This window comes from Alexandromys fortis, unplaced genomic scaffold (assembly GCF_014885135.2).
Source record: "Alexandromys fortis isolate MF-2015 unplaced genomic scaffold, M_Fortis_MF-2015_v1.1 scaffold_165, whole genome shotgun sequence".
Lineage (NCBI taxonomy): Eukaryota > Metazoa > Chordata > Mammalia > Rodentia > Cricetidae > Alexandromys > Alexandromys fortis.
The window spans coordinates 2,195,129-2,212,954 of record NW_026068038.1 but is presented as its reverse complement, the minus strand read 5'-3'; the positions used below and the strand labels follow the sequence as shown (position 1 = coordinate 2,212,954).

The 17,826-nt window shown below is 53.2% G+C and overlaps 1 protein-coding gene across 1 annotated transcript in view; it reads left to right on the top strand.

Annotated features, from left to right (window-relative positions):
* Positions 1-17,205, top strand: part of Slc7a5 (solute carrier family 7 member 5) — a 35,740-nt gene extending 18,535 nt beyond the window's left edge. Inside the window, exons 2-10 of the mRNA XM_050165274.1 lie at positions 9-134; positions 8,302-8,407; positions 9,232-9,276; positions 9,736-9,859; positions 10,984-11,087; positions 11,456-11,552; positions 12,803-12,952; positions 14,162-14,339; positions 15,022-17,205. Coding sequence (XP_050021231.1) covers positions 9-134; positions 8,302-8,407; positions 9,232-9,276; positions 9,736-9,859; positions 10,984-11,087; positions 11,456-11,552; positions 12,803-12,952; positions 14,162-14,339; positions 15,022-15,077 — 986 coding nt within the window. The 3' untranslated portion in view covers positions 15,078-17,205. The remainder of the gene's footprint in view (positions 1-8; positions 135-8,301; positions 8,408-9,231; positions 9,277-9,735; positions 9,860-10,983; positions 11,088-11,455; positions 11,553-12,802; positions 12,953-14,161; positions 14,340-15,021) is intronic.
* Positions 17,206-17,826: the final 621 nt, after the last annotated feature.

Sequence of the window (17,826 nt, the reverse complement as noted above, 5' to 3'; positions counted from 1 at the left end):
TCCCACAGTGCTGCTCACGGCTGTGAACTGCTACAGCGTGAAGGCCGCCACCCGCGTGCAGGACGCCTTTGCTGCTGCCAAGCTGCTGGCCCTGGCTCTCATCATCCTGCTTGGCTTCATCCAGATGGGAAAGGGTGAGTGACTGGACATGTGACACCTCCTATGTGTCATGTATGTCCCCTACCCCCCAGTGCGGCAAGAAGTTGGCCTGGCCTCCTTGACTACCTCACCTGGAACACTGAGTTGGGTCCAGGGAAAGCTGAATGGCAGAAGGAGCTGTGAGCTCCGAGTGTATACAAGACCCTGACTCTCACTAGTGGGCAGGAGTCTGGAGCCTCTGGGGAGTCTGTGCAGGAAGTTGGGGGATCAGAGCTTCCACCTGGCAGGGTTTCATCCACCATAACACCCCTTCCCCTGCTTCATGACCAGCATATCCCACATGTGGGTCTCTCTGGGGACTGATTTTTTTTTCTCTGTCCAGAAGCGTGACTCCTAGTGGTTCCCATGCCTGTGTGTCCAGGGACTGTGTGGCAGGCGTCGGGAGCTAGATTTCAACAACATACAAAGAGTGTCTTCAGGATTCAAGCCCTCACAGTGTGTTCAGATGCGGGGCCCAGTGGCTGGACAGCCGATAAGGAACACAGGGAACAGGCCTGGAAGGCAGGAGCACTGTTTTAATTTAAACATGTCAGTGGGTATAAAAGCAAGGCAAACCTCTGACATCTTGCCGCTTAGACAGGCCCTGCTGGCATGAGGAGTGTAGGGCAGCAGGTTAAGACTGCATGGACTTTGGTCTCACTGTATGAACTTGGGGGGGGGGGGATCATCTTTTCCCCTGCTGCCTTCTCAGGCTGCTGGAAGGGGTGAAGGGGAAAGGGAGGCATTTACCACACAAGGTAATGTGTTGTCTGTGTTCCCTGTGATCCGCAAGCCATGTGGTGCTCTGCCCGCTGTCTAGAAATCCCAGTACAGGCACACTCATGTCTGTCTGTCTTCTCTCTTTGCCCACCTATTTTTCTTCGCTATGTAATTAATAGTCCACAGTAAATGTGTATGGAGTATATTAAGACGTCCCTTTTTGGGAGATAGAAGCACAGATGTCTGGGTTTTGAATTCCCGCCTTTATGGGGTGAGGGGGAGGCCCTGCAGCTCAAGCCCAGCTCAGGGCCCCTGTTTGCAATCCTCTGCATTTCTCTCAGTCGCTGAAGCAGCCTCAATGAAGAATGGCTAGGAGCTGGCTGAGCTCCTGCTGAGCGTGGTGGTGTATAGTGGCCATTGCTGCCCCAGGAAGTTAGGGACGCTGCTTAGGCAGAGTCACACACTTGGCCGCAGCCAGTGCTCAGCATCAGTTACCAGGAGCTGTGGAGGAAGCCCTGGTCCTGGAGTTGCTCTGGGGCGGAGGCAGCGGGGACCTTATTCTTTCTTTCACAGATAAGAGCAGACTCCACACAGAGCTGGCGTTGACTGGGTCTGCCTCCTTTTCTGATCCTTCCATTTGTATAAAGTCCCAAATCCCTAGGTACAGGGATTTAAGACTTTCAGCTTACCTTCATGGGGCAGTAGCTACTGTCTTCCTTACAGCAGCCCAACCCCTCCCATGCTAAGGCCTCCTGATTGACCTGAGAGGATGCGAGTGGGGCGTCTGTGATGGAGTCAGGTCAGTTCTCTACCTTCCTCCTCTGTGGAGCCTCGCCCAGGAACACGCATCCACAGGTGCTTGGAGAAGCCTGAGGTCTGGGTTCTGCCCTCCTGCAGGGGTGGGCACTGTCTGCAAGGAACTCCACGTCCTTCCCTGTGGCAGAGGTCCACATGACCTCGTTCATCTGTTCAGTATTTACGTGTGGCTGTAACCATTGGGCACTATGCTAAGGGTGATGAAAACTCTAGAATATGGCCCAGGTGATGCTTCCACAGCGGGGCCCAGTCTGTCAGGAATGTCTGGGGAGGGTTATCAGGGGTATGTGAACTGCCCACCTGGAGTCCTGCAGCAGAGTGTCCCAAGGCCTTCGCTAATTCACCTACCAGGAACCTTCATGAGGCTCCAGAGGGTCCTTTCCAGATGCATTTGGGAGGCTGTTCGCATTTCTGGGAGTCTGGTTGGCAAGGTTCTCCCTCAGGCACAGAGGTGCTGGCTAGCGGCCAGGGACGGAATTGGGTTGAGCATCACCTGGACACCCAGGGGAGTGGTCCAGGCCTGTTTTACAGGCAGAAGGGATTGTATTCTGTGCTCACAGCCCCAGTCACACTGCACAGCATGTGGCTGGAGGTGGGAGTGCGTGCAGAGGCTGAGGAGATTCAGACACTGAGGAATTCAGTACCGGAACACGGTGTCAGTGAAAACAAACTTGAGCAGGGGACAGCAGAGCTTTTGTCAGGCTTGAATGCACAATGTGTTTACAATTCCGGTGGCTGTGGCAAGCACGCCCTACGCCCCCAGCAGTTCCTTTCTGAGTCCTGGACTCAATGCAGAGTCTGCAAAATTCCTGTGCGGGTTTCCTCCCGGGGTTTGTTCTGTTACCCAGATGGAGGCCTTGGCCTCTAAGGACAGTGTTGGAATGCTGACCCCCTCTCCAGAGCGCTTGCCCACCCTTGTTTCCCACTGGGCACAGAGTCCTAGGAGGACTGTGGTGATCGCCAGGTCCTTGAAGGCAGAGACCCTGGCTCTGGGCGTGTGTGTGAGCCTGCTTTAACAGACAGCCTCTGGGTCTGGGACATGGTGGTTATTTCCACCTCATCGCCCATCCCAGCCCTCTGCTGACCCTACTGCCCAGGCTATATTTCCTCATCAGGAAAGGTGATAAACCTGTGGCCAGTTGTTGGCTCCTTCTATGCTGCCAGCCTTCCACAGAATCTCCACACCCCCCGCCCCCTTGTGGGATCCAGTGAGGACTGGGCTTGCAGTTCAGAGCTTCTGTCACTGTGAAAAGGCATAAGCTAGCCACAAGAGAGTGCAGACAGAGGAGACAGGGCGCTGACCCTGCTTGGGAAAGTCCTCCTCAGCATCTTGCTGCCCAGGTCCCAGGAGGGAGTACAAGCAATGGAGGCGCCATGACTGCCCCTGCTGCCTATCAGGCTGGGGAGAACTCAGCCTATCGCTGGTATCACAGGGTATCTGCACTTGGTCCAGCGTTCTCAGAAGTGCAGACGGTGCCTAGAATGGTCTTAGATCTCACTGGCCGTGACTGGATTTGTGGGTGGAAATGGGTGAATTGTGGTGGTGGCAGCTTGGCCAGTGTGACCCCAGAGAGAAACCCTCGGACAGCCTCGAAGACCTAAGTAAGGGAGACAGCAGATGACAGACATGGTGGGCAGGAACTCCACTGTCCTTCACCTGCCGTGTCCCTTTCTAGTTAACTGGCCTCTCACCCACAGCATCCAGAAGGGGTTATGGCTTGATGTCAGACTGTTCCCAAACACAAGTGGGTGCCAGGCCTTCTCCTCAAGGGTAGACATGGGAGTGGGTTATGAAAGGTTCTTCCCTTGTGCCCATTGATGGGTACAGGTCATCAGAGGACCCAAAGTAGCTCTGTTGTAATTCTGCTTAGTATGTACTGCACAGCAAAAGGACAGATTGACCTCCCTGGGACAGCTTGCAGATGATCGTGTCCGAGAACACCTTCCTCCTTTTCTCCCACGTAGGCTGGAGAAGGGACTTTACTGCCGGGCACATCCTTGCAATGTGAGGCAGTCTTCATTAGCCTGAGCCGTCAGTGAGTGGTCACCTGCTCTGCCAGCGGTCGTCACGGGAGGGGAAGTGATGCCCTTGTATGCTGGCATGAGTAAACAGCAACATGTGGGCTCCTCAACTGTATGTTAGCTGTGTCCTTGGTCAGTAGGTAACAACGTCCCATGCCTGGCTCAGGAGACTAGGTCTGCCTCATGTTTCATGGGCTTCAAAATGATTTTTGTTTGTGTCTTAGTGAGAGGTAGGATATCATATACTGGGTCCTGCACCTCAGGGGTGGTCTTACTGTAGCCATAGGCATAGCATGCAGGATTGCAATACTGTGCTGGCGTGCTGAGGTCCCGTTGCTTGTGAGGAAGGCTGGTAGCCAAGATCTGGAATGGCTGGCATGGTGGCCTGGATCAGCAGCACTCTTGAGAGCTCAGCTGGGACCTGTTTCCTGCAAGGATAAAGGCGGCAGCATCAGGTGGTTGGTGCCAAGGAACTGTCCCGTGAGGCATCCTCACACAAGAGCACTCTGTGTCTTGTGGTATCAGAGCCTCCTCTGAAGTCCCTTATCACTTTCCGTGGGGGTTCTGTGTCCATGTGCAGGCACACTGCGGTCAGGGCTGTAGGACTTCAGTTGCTATGCCAGAAAGTAGGATAAACAGCCTGGAGCCTCCAAAGCCACCCGGGGAGGCCTGGGGACATGTTTGGGGAAGGAGGTGTCTACTCGTCTATCTACCTCCAAAGCCGTCTTTGGAGGGGTACCTTCAGGCTAGCCTCAACTCCACTGGGGGATTTAGGGTATGGATTATTGTGGAGCAGCTTTTCAAGCTTTGGACATAGTAGGACCAGCTGGACATGATGTCCAAGGCCTCCACGCACTCCCTCCAGATGCAAGCCAAGCTTGCTCAGTCCTCCACATGGGTGTCCTGTGCCCTGGTCACAGGACTCTCCCTCCTGGGACCCCCAAGAGGTGCAGGCTATATGGACTCCTCCTTGTGGCCACTTCGTCTGTGCCACTTGGAAGGATTTCATCCGCAGAGGCTTTCTTTCCAAGTAAATGTGTGTCTGCAGAAACTGGCAGACCCACAGTTAGCCGAGTGGTGTGTAATCCCAAAGCCTGTAGAAGGGCGGAAGGTGGGGCTCAGTGTAGTACTGTCTCTGGCTTGAGGTTGGCTATCAGGGTGCTGTGGGCTGGTGAGGCCCAGTGAGTCTTGCAGGACCACAGTACCCTAGGTTTTCCTGCTTGCCAGCTCTGTGCTGGCTCAGAGTGAACCATATCCCCAGATAACTAGTTTTTCCATGCCTGGATCCCATGTTAGTGACTGACCAGGTCTCGGGATATACCAGCCTTAGGGAGCCTCTGTCCTCTGAGCTGGAGACTGCAAGACTGGCCGTGATCTACGTGTGGGAAGGAATTCAGCTCTGTTCGTTCCCACCTTTTTCAATGTCTGTGTATGCCTAACCGGGCATCTACTAGGGACGGACAGGAAGGCAGGCAGGGCACTTTGACTTCAGTAACCTCCTTTCTTCTGGGGTGGGTTCCCATGGCTACACTGCATGACACGGTGTCTTTGGGTTGCTGCTCCCTAAAGTTCTCTTCCCTGGGCCTTTGAGCAGTCCCACCCCAGCTACCCCTGCTCTCTAGAGAACTCGGATTCATGGTTTCTAGGACTGTGCCTTGCTGGGGTCTCTGCCCGTGCATAGCTTCTCACAGTGCCATCAGCCCTGTGGAGAGAAACATTGTATGGCCAAGGAACAGCAGGCCTGCCCTTCAGGCCCCACCTGACATAAGCAGAGTAGGAAAGGGGTCTGAGACAGTGCACAAGCCCAGAGGAAGAGTAGTGCTGCTCCCAGGACCATAATCTGATCCAGTTCTCTGGTCCCTGTGTACCTGTGCAGCCTGCCTGCCTGCCTGTCTGTCTTGTTCCAGTGGCTCTGGAGAAGGGGGGGGGGGGCGCACAGCTTGGCTGCCTGGCTCTGACCATTGCTAAGTTAGCGAACCCTCATTTAGTACATCATCCAGTGCCTGAAGTTTTGTGGACACGCAGATCAGGCCTGACTAGGTCTGTGGAACAGGCTGGGAGTGAGGAGGCTATGCACATGGAGCAGCATCTCTGATCTCTGCCACTAGATGTCGCTAAAATCCCACTACTTGTCCCCACCCACAAGCTGTGACAACTCCAAGGTCTCTGGGTTAAGGTTGGGGCTGTTCTCTCTTATGGCCTGCCCTGCCCCACTTCCAGGAAGGTGCCTGACTCCCGGTTCTCTGTCAGAAACTCAGCTAGGGAGTTGCCAGTGTGTTGATCAGACAGGCGGATGTGACCACTCCCGCAAGCCTTAAAGCCACCAAGGTGGAACTGCAGTCCAAGGGTGACAGGGTACTGTGAGGTGTTTCCTGAGCTCATCCAGCCTGGGAAGGGTTTGGGAGAATCCAGGTGACCATTCTGCTGCCCACCCCCCATAGTGCCTACAGAGAAAAGCTGTGGCCGCCAGTCCAGCATAGACCACAGCCACTGTACCCCAGGGCTCTGCTGCAGACCTGGCTGAATGCCACAAGTCCTGACACATAACTGGATTTTAGTCCTCACTGCCATCCTCTCAGTGGTAAGAGAATGACTGTAGATTTGAGATGGGTATACCGGCCCAAACCCTGATACCCTGACAGAGAACCATCTACTGAGGGAACCGAATTAACCCTCCTGCCACCCTTCACCAGGCTGCTAAGAAGCAGGCATCCTGTGCTGTACTAAAGACTCTACAGTTACTCTTCTTCTTGAGGTCTCGTTACCAGGTAGTTGTGGACTCCGGTCTAAAACTGTCTGTGTTGACCCAGGGTGGATTCTGGTCACTTTTCCAGTCTCTGGTCTTCATTCCCCTCCCTCAAGGGCCACAGCGTGGTAGAGAATCAGCTCCAATTCTCAAGTAGCCTGACAGATCCTCATACCACTGCATCTGTGCCTCATTTTCCCGACTTGTAGAAGTACACCCCAGAACAGAGACGGGAGTTAAGCCCTAACCACGTAAAGGCCCTCCTTGTTCTAAAGAGTTCCATTGCAGAGCCCTGGGGGGGGGGGGAGTACCTGGGCTGCTGGAGGCTCTGCCACAGCACTTTTGAAGGTACCCTGTCCTGAGCTGCCCTGAACTGCTCACCACAAGCTGTCTTCTGACTGCCCTATGACCAGGACCTAGACAGATGGGGATGTGGGTAATACCCTTCTCAGAAGACCAGGGGTGGGTAGAGCCCAGGACAGCCTTAGCTCATTGGGGAATAGAATCATGGGACATTTCGTACATCCAGACAACTATGAAACACTGACTGGTCCCAGCCTACCTTCCTCCTCTTCCTCCTATTTTGCACTTGTTCCATTTGTTTCTTGAGACAGGGTTTCTCTGTGTAGCTCTGGCTGTCCAGGAACTACTCTATAGACCTAACTGGCCTTGAACTCACAGAGATCCATGCGCCACCACCTCCCAACCAGACCTTCCTTCTTAGTCAGACCCTGGCACAGGGCTGAAAGACAGATTCTGTGGAGACCTTCTTCACAGGGTCCTTTGGTGACCTTGACTCTTGGGTATGAGTCAGGCAGACCTGGGCCCTGTGCTGCCTCCACAGGCACAACTGCAGACCGTTCACCTCCCGGTGACTACACTGCCCCTCTGGCTCCAAGCTGCATTCGTCCCATTGGCCTCCTGGTCTTGGCAAATGTGAGCTGTGTATCCGTGCTGTAGCTGTCTAGCTGTCCCCAGGGCCCAGAGTCATACGACCCATGAAGTAAAAACTCACGGGTAGGTAACCTAGGTCTGTGGAGAGCCAGCCGCCCACCTTGCTGGGTGCCCAGATACCTGGCTTCAAGTTGGGCATCTTTAAACACCAGACTTTTGCAGGCTTGATGAAGTAGGCCATTCCATAGTTAAGGTAACCATGAAGGACTCTACTCCGATAGCCGCTAGCCTTGGAAAATACTTAAGAAGGAAGACTACCTGGAGTCTAGGGCTGTCTTGGAACAAAGATCTTTACAGATAGATTTGATGTGTGGTCATCTGAGTGGTGGGGGGTCCTAAGTCTAGTGACAGGTCACTGGAAAAGGGAAGTTGTGTGTGAAGTGGCCTCTGCTCCAAGCGAGGTGTCTCTGGATGCCCCTGCTGTCAGTTCACCCCATCCTAATCCTTGGGTGCATTTGCTCACTCACTTTGGATGGCACAGCAGCCCTGTACCAGGGCCTCCTGAGCTTCATAGCAAGGGACCAATGTGTCAACCCAAGTCTCTTCAAGCAGCCTTGGAGCTTGTGTGAACTGTGAGAGTCTCTTGAAGGATTTTGGAAGTGCCTGTTCCTGTCCTGCACTCCAAATGTGAGAGGCAGCCCTATATCAGCAGAGACTTTGGAGCTGGTCCCTCCAGGCCAAGGGACGGGCTGTCCTCTGCTTACAGAGAGAACTCATGGGCTTCTAGCCAGGCCCCATTCCTTTGAGTAGCCAGGGAGTATAGGAGGGGGATGGTTCTGTCCCTCTCTGCTTGCTTCCCTAAGCTTTTGTTTGGTCCAGTGTTTTGCTCCAGAAACATTCCAGAATTTGTATTATGATCTGTCTAGATTCTCTAACCAGAATTCTGCTTTTTTAATGCATTCCAGGTGATATGTCCAACCTGCACCCTAAGTTGTCCTTTGAAGGCACCAATTTGGATGTGGGGAACATCGTGCTGGCATTGTACAGTGGCCTGTTTGCCTATGGAGGATGGTAGGTTCTGGATGATCTGAGTCCCTTGGCCTGGGAACTCATGGACTTGATGTGCCCAGAGACTCAGTGCTCTGACCATACGGGGGTGGCTCAAGTGGGTGGGACAGAGCACAGGGAACATCTTGAGCTGCGCAGACACCTACAGGTCCCTACCATTAGGTAACAGGAAAGGAGAGCTCAGTCCTGTCTGCAGTTCTCCATAAGGTACCAGCCTGGCCTCTGCTTTTAGGACAGCTCTGTAGAGGCTTGGGATGTTGAAGCCACACAGAATGTTTGGACAGGACGGGCTGGGTTCACCTCAAAGAGAGTTGGCAGAGGACAGAGCAGAATGAGCAACTGGTCCCAAGGGTGCCCACTGCCCAGCTCCTGTCAACAGTGAGAATGAACAGAGGATTCTCCTATCCCTTACTATCTTAGTCAGTGTACTGTTGCTGTAAATGGGGGCTTACAGTTTAAGGTTAGTCTTAGTCCATTATCATCATGGCAGGGAGCATGGCGAGTGCACGGTCCTAAAGCAGTAGCTGCAAGGTTTGCATCCGGATCTGCAGGCAGGCTGGCAGAGAGACACTGGGCCTAGTGTGGGCTTTTGATATCTCAAAGCCCACCCAAGTGGTACAAAAGCCATAACTCACTCCAGCAAACCATACCTCCCAATCCTTCCCTGGTTGCTCATAAGCTGGGAACTAAATTTAGAAATATATGAGCCTAGAGGAGCCAGTCTCATTCAAACTACACCTACCCAGAGCAGCCCAGGAGTCTCTTCACATTGATTTTTCCCGAAACCGTGTGTGCAGTGTAATGACACACTATTGCTTGGTTTCTAGGAACTATCTGAATTTTGTCACAGAGGAGATGATCAACCCTTACAGGTATGTACAGAAATGACAGAGACACATTTCTTTGTCTTAACACACAAGGGAGAAGCCACACACTGAACAAGCCCCTTGATGAGCCCTGCCCGGGTTCTATGAAAGGCTGTATCGGGGCTTGCAGTAGAGATGATGCAGGGATAGGGTGGGGTTAGGCCAGAGAGAAGCCGCTGTGGCTCTCAGTCCTGGACTCCAGGTGGAGGGGACTTGTCTGGGGCTGTGCAGCAAGTAGGCAGGGGCCACGGGTGTTCACATTGGGCAGTCTTGGTTCTCTTGAGCCCTCAGAGCCACCTAAAGGAGCCTCTGTTTTCCAGAGATGGTAGTGTGTGCTTCAGCTGTGTGCGGCTGTAGATATTCCTATTGTTTGCCCAAGAAGTGAGGCCTAGACAGGGAGGGAGCCCGGCTCCTCATCCTGGGGTCTGTACGACACACTGACATGTCTCTCCCTCCTCTCCCCAGAAACCTGCCCTTGGCCATCATCATTTCCCTGCCCATTGTCACGCTGGTATATGTGCTGACGAACCTGGCCTACTTCACCACCCTGTCGACCAACCAGATGCTTGTGTCTGAAGCTGTGGCTGTGGTAAGACACTGCCTACCAACTGCTCCTAGGCCCAAGAGGCTGAGATTGGTGTGCCACCCCCAGATGTGTGACCAAGCCAGTCAGGCCCGGCCCTTGTGCCCAAGCTTTGCCCTAGCTGGGGAATCTAGTGTATGTGGGAGACTGCTCGTTTGTTTCCCTGCCATCCAGATCCGAATAATCACACAGAAACTCTATTAATTAATTATGACACTGTTTGGCCAATGACTCTGGCGTATTCTTAGCCAGCTCTTACATCTGAAATTAACCCATTTCTATCAATCTGTTTATCACCATGAGGCTGTGGCCTACCGGTAAGGTTCCTAAGGTTCTGCTGTGTCCTCTCTCGGCAGTTACATGGCATCTCCCTGACTGCGCCCACTCTTTCTTTATCTTTGGATTTCCGCCTGGCTTCACTCTGCTAAGCCATTGGCAAAAACAGCTTTATTCATCAACCAATAAAACAACACATATAGAAAAGGACAGCCCATGTCACTAGTGGTCATCATTGGTGACCACTAAAGATGACCACAGAGGACCCCACCAGGCTCTCTGCATGATGACGGTGGGGCATTAAATGCAGCTGCGTAGCTGGCACCTTGCCTGTGGCAAGACAGTATGTGGGTGGTCATAGGCATCTGGGCACGGGTGGCTTTGTTAGGGACCATGGTGCCTTAGGGACTGCTGCTAGATCTGTGTCAGTCAGTGAGGCAGCTCCAGAAGGCACAACCAGGCTCCATGGCAACCCCCGTGACTCCTTCACTCTCCTTTGGGCCACCCGGAGGAGCGGCAGCACTGTCCGGCTTTTATTTATTAGGTGTTGCCTCAGAGCCCAGAGTTAGTAAAGACCTGCCACACCAGGCTCTTGACCGATGTGAAGAAGCCATCAGTAAGGGAGACCTGTTAAAGATTATTCCCGTGTCCCATAGGAAGCCATCAGGGTGCCTTATGTGTGAGACCCTGTGTGTCCTCACAGTGCAGGCTCTAATTCTGAGAAATGGCCACACAAGCAGACGCCTGAGGTCAGCCCAGCAGGGTCATGTGCTCAACTGCTCCAGGGGCCAGAATTGAGGCCCTGCCTGTGTCCCGCTGGAGCTAAGCGCTCACCATGTGTTGTGTCTGTCCAGGACTTTGGGAACTATCACCTAGGAGTCATGTCCTGGATCATCCCCGTCTTCGTGGGCTTGTCCTGCTTCGGCTCTGTCAATGGGTCTCTGTTCACATCCTCAAGGTAAGCGCCTGACAGCGCTAGAGAAAAACCCCCTGCTATTCCACATGCTTTGAAGGCTATCTGTTTATTGATGATAGGCAGCCGATTGTTCAGTATTTGAATGACTTGAGAACAGGGGAACTATTCTGACCCTCTACTGTTTAAGTCAGATCCTGGAGGCACTATAAGCAAGATACAGCCCGGGTTTCTGTCCTTGTTAGCCCAAGAAGTCAAGGACATTGAAAGGCCTGTGGCCAGAGACCAACCAGAGGACAAAGGCCACCCCCCTCCCGGTGTAGCTGATGCGCATCCTCCTCAGCTCCAGGTGTCTCCCAGCCATATATCTAGGTGGTGGGACCAGTGATGATTGCCCTCTGCTCCATCCACAGGCTGTTCTTCGTGGGATCTCGGGAGGGCCACCTGCCTTCTGTCCTCTCCATGATCCACCCACAGCTCCTGACCCCTGTTCCGTCACTGGTGTTCACAGTAAGTCTACCACGTGCTCCTGCCCTGTCTGTCCTCACCACTCATGGTCCTGTGTCTGCCCAGAGCAATATGTAGTTGGGAACTGTGTGCCATGCACACGGAAGCCAAGCCCAATACACCACCAGATTTTTAAATTCAGAACCCCATTGTGGTTCTTGAAGTATATGAAACAAAATCTCTGCCCAGGGAGAACGTCTGCTCAGACACCGTCTGCTCTAGCCATGTCCACACCATTTAGTGGCCTCAGTGCACAAATTAGACTCCTGTTCTTCCTTCTGTGCCTATCCATTGAGTTATGTTCTCTATTACTATGTAACAAAGTCACCCCATCCCCAGAAGCCTAAAATAAGAAACACTTACTGTCTCCCCCTTCCTGGGTCAGGAATTCAGGCTCCCTCAGGAGGCGTAGTCAGTCAATTTGAGCTTTCTCTTAATGGTGCTATGGTGTGTAGTGTGCTCCGTGCTTTGTTGGAAGGCTCCCCCAATGGACATGGCAGTCACTGCTGGCACAGGAGCCCAAGTAGCTCTAGGTGCAGGTGCTTTTGCTGTTCCGCTCTGGAGAGCTCTTGTACGTCATCCTTGGACCATGGGTGCCTCACTATCCTCACTTCCCTCCCTTTGCACCCCAAGACCTCCCACATGGTCACAGCAGTTACTTCTGTGTGTGTGTGTGTGTGTGTGTGAGAGAGAGAGAGAGAGAGAGAGAGAGACAGACAGACAGACAGACAGACAGACAGACAGACAGAGACAGAGAGGTGTATTTATTTATTGTGTATACAGTGTTCCTGCCTGCACGTACACCTGCAGACCAGAAGAAGGCACCAGATCTCATTACTAGTGGTTGTGAGCCACCATGTGGGTGCTGGGAATTGAACTCAGGTCCTCTGGAAGAGCAGCCAGTGCTCCTAACCTCTGAGCCATCTCTCCAGTCCCTAAAAATATAAGTTTTTTTTTTTTTAGATGGTTTTTGTTTTGTTTTTGAGACAGAGTTTCTCTGTCCTGAAACTTGCTTTGTAGACCAGGCTGGCCTCAAACTCACAGAGATCTGCCTGCCTCTGCCTCCCGAGTGCTGGGATGAAAGACGTGTACCACCACCGCCCAGCATAGTTACTTCTTAAAACAAGAGCAAGCAGTTGTGTTCATCCAGACTCTGGCAGAACTGGCTGTCGGTTTTCTGTCTCGTGGCCTCTGGCACCCTCCCACATCAGCACAGCCTTGCCAGGCTCACCTGGCCCTGTCTTTACTTTCAGTGTGTCATGACCCTGATGTACGCCTTCTCCAATGACATCTTCTCCATCATCAACTTCTTCAGCTTCTTCAACTGGCTGTGTGTGGCCCTGGCTATCATCGGCATGATGTGGCTTCGCTTCAGGAAGCCTGAGCTGGAGCGTCCCATCAAAGTGAGTATTGGGTGGTGTCCTTCCCAGTCCCTGGGTGTCATTCTCAGAAGCAAGGTCTGCATCCAAGCAGCCCTGGACTGACACGACCTCTCTAGTTCTGCCCTGTCCATCTCTCCTTGGTAAACTAGGGAGCCTGCCCCCTTCTCCATGAGTACCATATGAAGGGCACATTGAAGGCTAAGCTTGCTGGGGTCAGAGTTGTCCCAAGACAGCTGAGTTGTGGTAGCTGAAGGCCAGCAGTTTCTGTTACCCAACTAATTCTTGGGCACACCACTGACCCAGTCACACCTGCTACAGGGCTTCTTCCTGCCCCTCCCCGACTCTGGTCTCCACCAGCATCACAAGGAACCTTGTGGCCAGTTGGTGGAAGACCCCAATCATGCTGGGGTCATCCCACTGTGGGGTTAGAGGTCAGGCTGCCCACAGCTGGTCTGTGGAAAGTTCACAGATAACCCGTGGGCTTCATTCCCTGAGCACATAGTTAGAGTCTATTCCAACAAGACTATTTCCCACGATGGGAGTCCATTTTCAAGACTGTGGAATTCTGGACAGCAGTCTGGCAAGAGCCTACAGAGGAAAACCCAGCTCTGCCTGCTGGGTTATTCAGCACGCCAGCTTCCCTGCCAGAAGCCTGTCTACTTTGGCTAGTTGCAGGCTGTGGCTTTGGGGTGAGCATTTAGACCCACAAAGGGTTCTCTGAAAAGGCAGTATTCCTGGCTTGGTGGGTAGCCAGGGTCTTCCCAGAAGGATCAACCTACTGCTCCTCCCCGAGGTGACCTTGGGTGGGTATTATAGCCTGGGTTTCCATGTCTGTGATGTGGGGGGGCTGCAGGGCCGACCTCTGCTGCCCCAAGGAAGCCTCAAGAGAAATGGGACCAGCTGTGTCTATACTAGCTGAGCTTTGGGTAATTGTATACTCAGTGCCTTGTACTGAGGTCAGAGTGAGACCAAACAGGACCTGGATTCTGCTCTCTCCGGGCCCACGACAGTTCAAAGCAGGCCAAGGGAACAGCTAGAGGTAGTTAAGCCACTTCAAAGCAAAGGGCCAAGGTCTAGGAAGAGGAGGCTGGACAGACCCAAGGAGAAGGTGATGGCTCCAGGGCCACATGCCAGTCACAGGACAATAGGCGGGAACTTTCCACTTGTGCCCACGGGCCTGGAGCAATGTGAGGAGAAGCTGGTAGCATTTATTTCTCCATTCTATTCTAGGTGAACCTGGCCCTCCCGGTGTTTTTCATCTTGGCCTGCCTCTTCCTCATCGCTGTGTCCTTCTGGAAGACACCCAAGGAGTGTGGCATTGGCTTTGCCATTATCCTCAGCGGGCTGCCTGTCTACTTCTTTGGCGTCTGGTGGCAGAATAAACCCAAGTGGCTCCTGCAAGCCATCTGTGAGTGTATACAGCCCCTGCCCATACCACCCAGGGTGGGAATGTCCAGGGTAAGGGATTCTTTTTTTTTTGTTGTTTTTTTGTTTTTTTCGAGACAGGGTAGGGTAAGGGATTCTTGATCCTGCCATGACCACCATGCTGAGCCTCAGGCTTTGTGGTACTAGGTTTGAGTCGCTAGTATAGTGCGCCAGCCATGAATAACCAGGATACAAGGAAGAGAGATGGAGCTTCACTTTAGCTGGTCTTGGGCATTCCATGCTAACTGGCAAAAGCCTACTGCAGGCCATGAGCTTGGACATGGTGGCCTGACCAAGAGAGGGAGCCTGAGGGGGTTGTAAATGAGGCACCTGGCTCAAGACTATTCCAGTTAGGTCCCTGTCTTCGCTGCCCTAAAACTCCAAGGGGGAGCGTGTTTGCAGACCGGGGTTATCACTGTGTTCTGGGGGACTTTGGATTTCCAGAATGGGGAGTGACATCAGCCTGATGGCATAAGTTCAGATTCCTGGACCCATGTAAAAGTCAGACGCTGGCCAGCAGCTACTTACTGAAGTGTCTGTCTAGCCCCTCCCTCGAGGTTTCAGAGGTGACTAATGGGCTGGCGAGAGCAAGCGGGGCAGCAGGAGCCGACCCCAGTTCCTGCCCCATCCTCTGCCCTTTGCTCACCCCTGATCTCTCCCCGCAGTCTCTGGGACGGTGCTCTGCCAGAAGCTTATGCAGGTGGTTCCTCAGGAGACTTAGCTGCGAGTCTCGGGTGCCACAGGGAGAATGCGCACAGTGACTGCTTCTGGAAAGTTCACCTTTGGAAGAGCAGCGTCCAGGCCTGTCATTCCCCACAGCTCCAGCGAGCGCCACCAACTCTCCAGCACCATCCACTGTCCCTCCAATGGTCGAGGGTCCACAGCGGCTGCGAAAGAAAACTCTGGTACGAATTTGGTCCTAGAAGGCGACCATCTGTGCATGGCACTCAGTGTTAGCGCATGCCGTGAGCTGAGGCCTGGTTTTTGTGACTTTCTGGGGACTGCCACATCTGGTCTTTCTCCCCGCTCTGATTTTTGTTTTATTTTGTTTTTGTAGCTTGCATTTTGGGTCAAGTTTACACTACCGAGATGATTATTTTTAAACAGAACAGGGTAGCAAGGAGCAGGAGATGCGTAGCTAGAGCAGCCCAGCTGTGAATGTGAACGCACTGGCCACAGCCCTTCTCCCGAGGCTGTGTCGCTCAGTAGCAAAGTGTGCCTCAAGGGGACCACGTCGCTGTCACCCGTCGACAGAACTACTGAGACTCGGGTGTCACCTGTTCTACTGTGGACTTGGACTGACAGGCAGATGACATATCTTGCTTGGGTTGTTTTATTTTTCTGGGATCCTGGAGATGGAACCCAGCCTCATTCATATGGGGCAAGTGCTCTACTGCTGAGTTACGTTTTTAACCTTATAAACGTAGAGCTCAGGTCTCACTGAAGTCCTGGGGATTCCTCTTCCCTTGGCCATACATGAAAGAGCGCTCCGCAACCATAACTCAGCAGCTGGCTGCCATAGCTAGAAGCTCGTGGGAAGAGCTGGCTTCCAGCTGTCATCTACAGGGCCACGTGTGCTTGTGCACACTGGCAGACACAGTCTATCGATCCCCTACCCCAGCGCTCTTAGAAACAGACCAGGAAGGCGGACAGTGACCAGCACCATGGGTCTCCCACCCACACCCCTCTGTTCACCGCCATAGTTCCTGAGACTGTCACCGCCATCCCCTCCTTATCCCCTGTACCCATTGTCCAAAACATGCACCGGACGCCCCTCCCTGCCGTGTGCCACCTGTGTGACAAGACCACTCGAGCTTCCTGAGTATGAAAGCTGCTGGCTGCATGCTGCTCTCCCTCCTGTTGGGACCACCCTACAAGCTTCCCATTCTCTTCTAGAGGAGACAGCTGAGGTCCAGCCAGCATACCTAACCAAGAACTGATCTGCTTAGAGAGCCATCAGGTTCTATTACCCTTGCTAGCCCCAGCCATCACCGCAGGTCACGGCCTGCCTGCAAGAGTGATTCTCTGCAGAGCCTGCATGGTGGTGACCTTACCACTGTCCACCCCCCCCCCCGACCTCCCTCTGTGTTCCTGGGGTCCCCTTCCATAGGGGTGAGGAGGGAGCGGTCAGAGTGCCTCCTGAAGACTCTGCTCTCCCAGAGATCTGAACTGGGGTCTCTGCCCTGGAAATCAGGTCAGGAACCCAGCCCCAGCCTGGGTCCAAAGGGCAGGGGCTCAGTGGGCCATTTTCATGGTGCTGACCTAGGCCCTCTGAGAAGACCTTGCTCGTTCCTATTTCTGATGTCTTGGGGTCTCCCGCTTTGTTTTCTCAAAGCAAACCCTGACCACAGAGCCATTTTGTTCTGTGCTTTGCATTTTTGGTTTTGTCCTAACATGTCACTGCGTCTGGCTTTTTTCAGGGGTCAGTGGTGTGTCCAGGCTGTGTTCCTGCCACATTGGGGCCCTCTACTGTGCCACCTGAGTCAGTGATATGGTTGTAACATCTTTTACTCTTGTATTAATGGCTAACCTGTTACACTGGGCTGGGGGTGGGGGTGGGGTGCTGCTGTTTTATGGGACTTTTTGATTGTTTTTTTTGTTTTGTTTTGTTTTTTTTTAAAAAAAGCTATTGGAATTCTAAGTTGCTAACAGTCTTCTGTGTTCTGTGTTCAATGCCAGATTCCCTGTGTGGGAACCGTCTCTTTTCCCTCAGCCCACCCCTTTCTCTCAGCCACGCATTCCTTTGCTCACCCAGCCCCCCTGAGGGTGACAAGGCTGGAGGGGAGCCAGGGAGCCAAGGACACACTAAGGTCACTGGAGGGAGAAGGTTCCTGGAGGCCCCTAGGTGGGGAGGGTCTTGGCCTAGAAGGGACCTTATGCTAATTGTGCTGTGAGCACCATCTCATGGGAGTGGGGTGGGAGGAAAGGGGCCCGGCAAGGAATAAAATGATTCCAGGCCATCTCGTAGCACCCTCATCTCTCATGGACAGGTAGAGCTCATGGCCCAGAACCTAGGGTCACTTCTCTCTGCATCCTAGCATCTGTGGGAGAGGGCCCCTTGAGGCCAAACCCCCACCTCTATCCTGGAACCTCTACTGGGTGCTGAGTTCCCATAACCAGCCCTCAGCTTCCAAATGTCCCTGGCTGTGCAGTGTGTCTTTGAAAAGCAGGGCATTCCAATGGAAGGTGTGTGTAAATCTGGGGGGAGAGGGGGGGAGTACCTATCCCATACAGGGCAGGAAACACACACCCCTTTTAGGAGACATGTGGACTCATATTGGGTGAGTCATACCACCCTTTCCTGCTGTAGAGTTAAGTTAGAGCTCTTCAAAGGTTTTGAGCCTCCCAGAGCTGTCTTTGAAGGTTATAGGCACAAACATGCCCTGCCTTTTATTGGCCCCCACCTGAACTGCTCCACCCCACCCCCATTCCCTACACAGTCCAACCATTCTGCCTATACAGGACTTGTG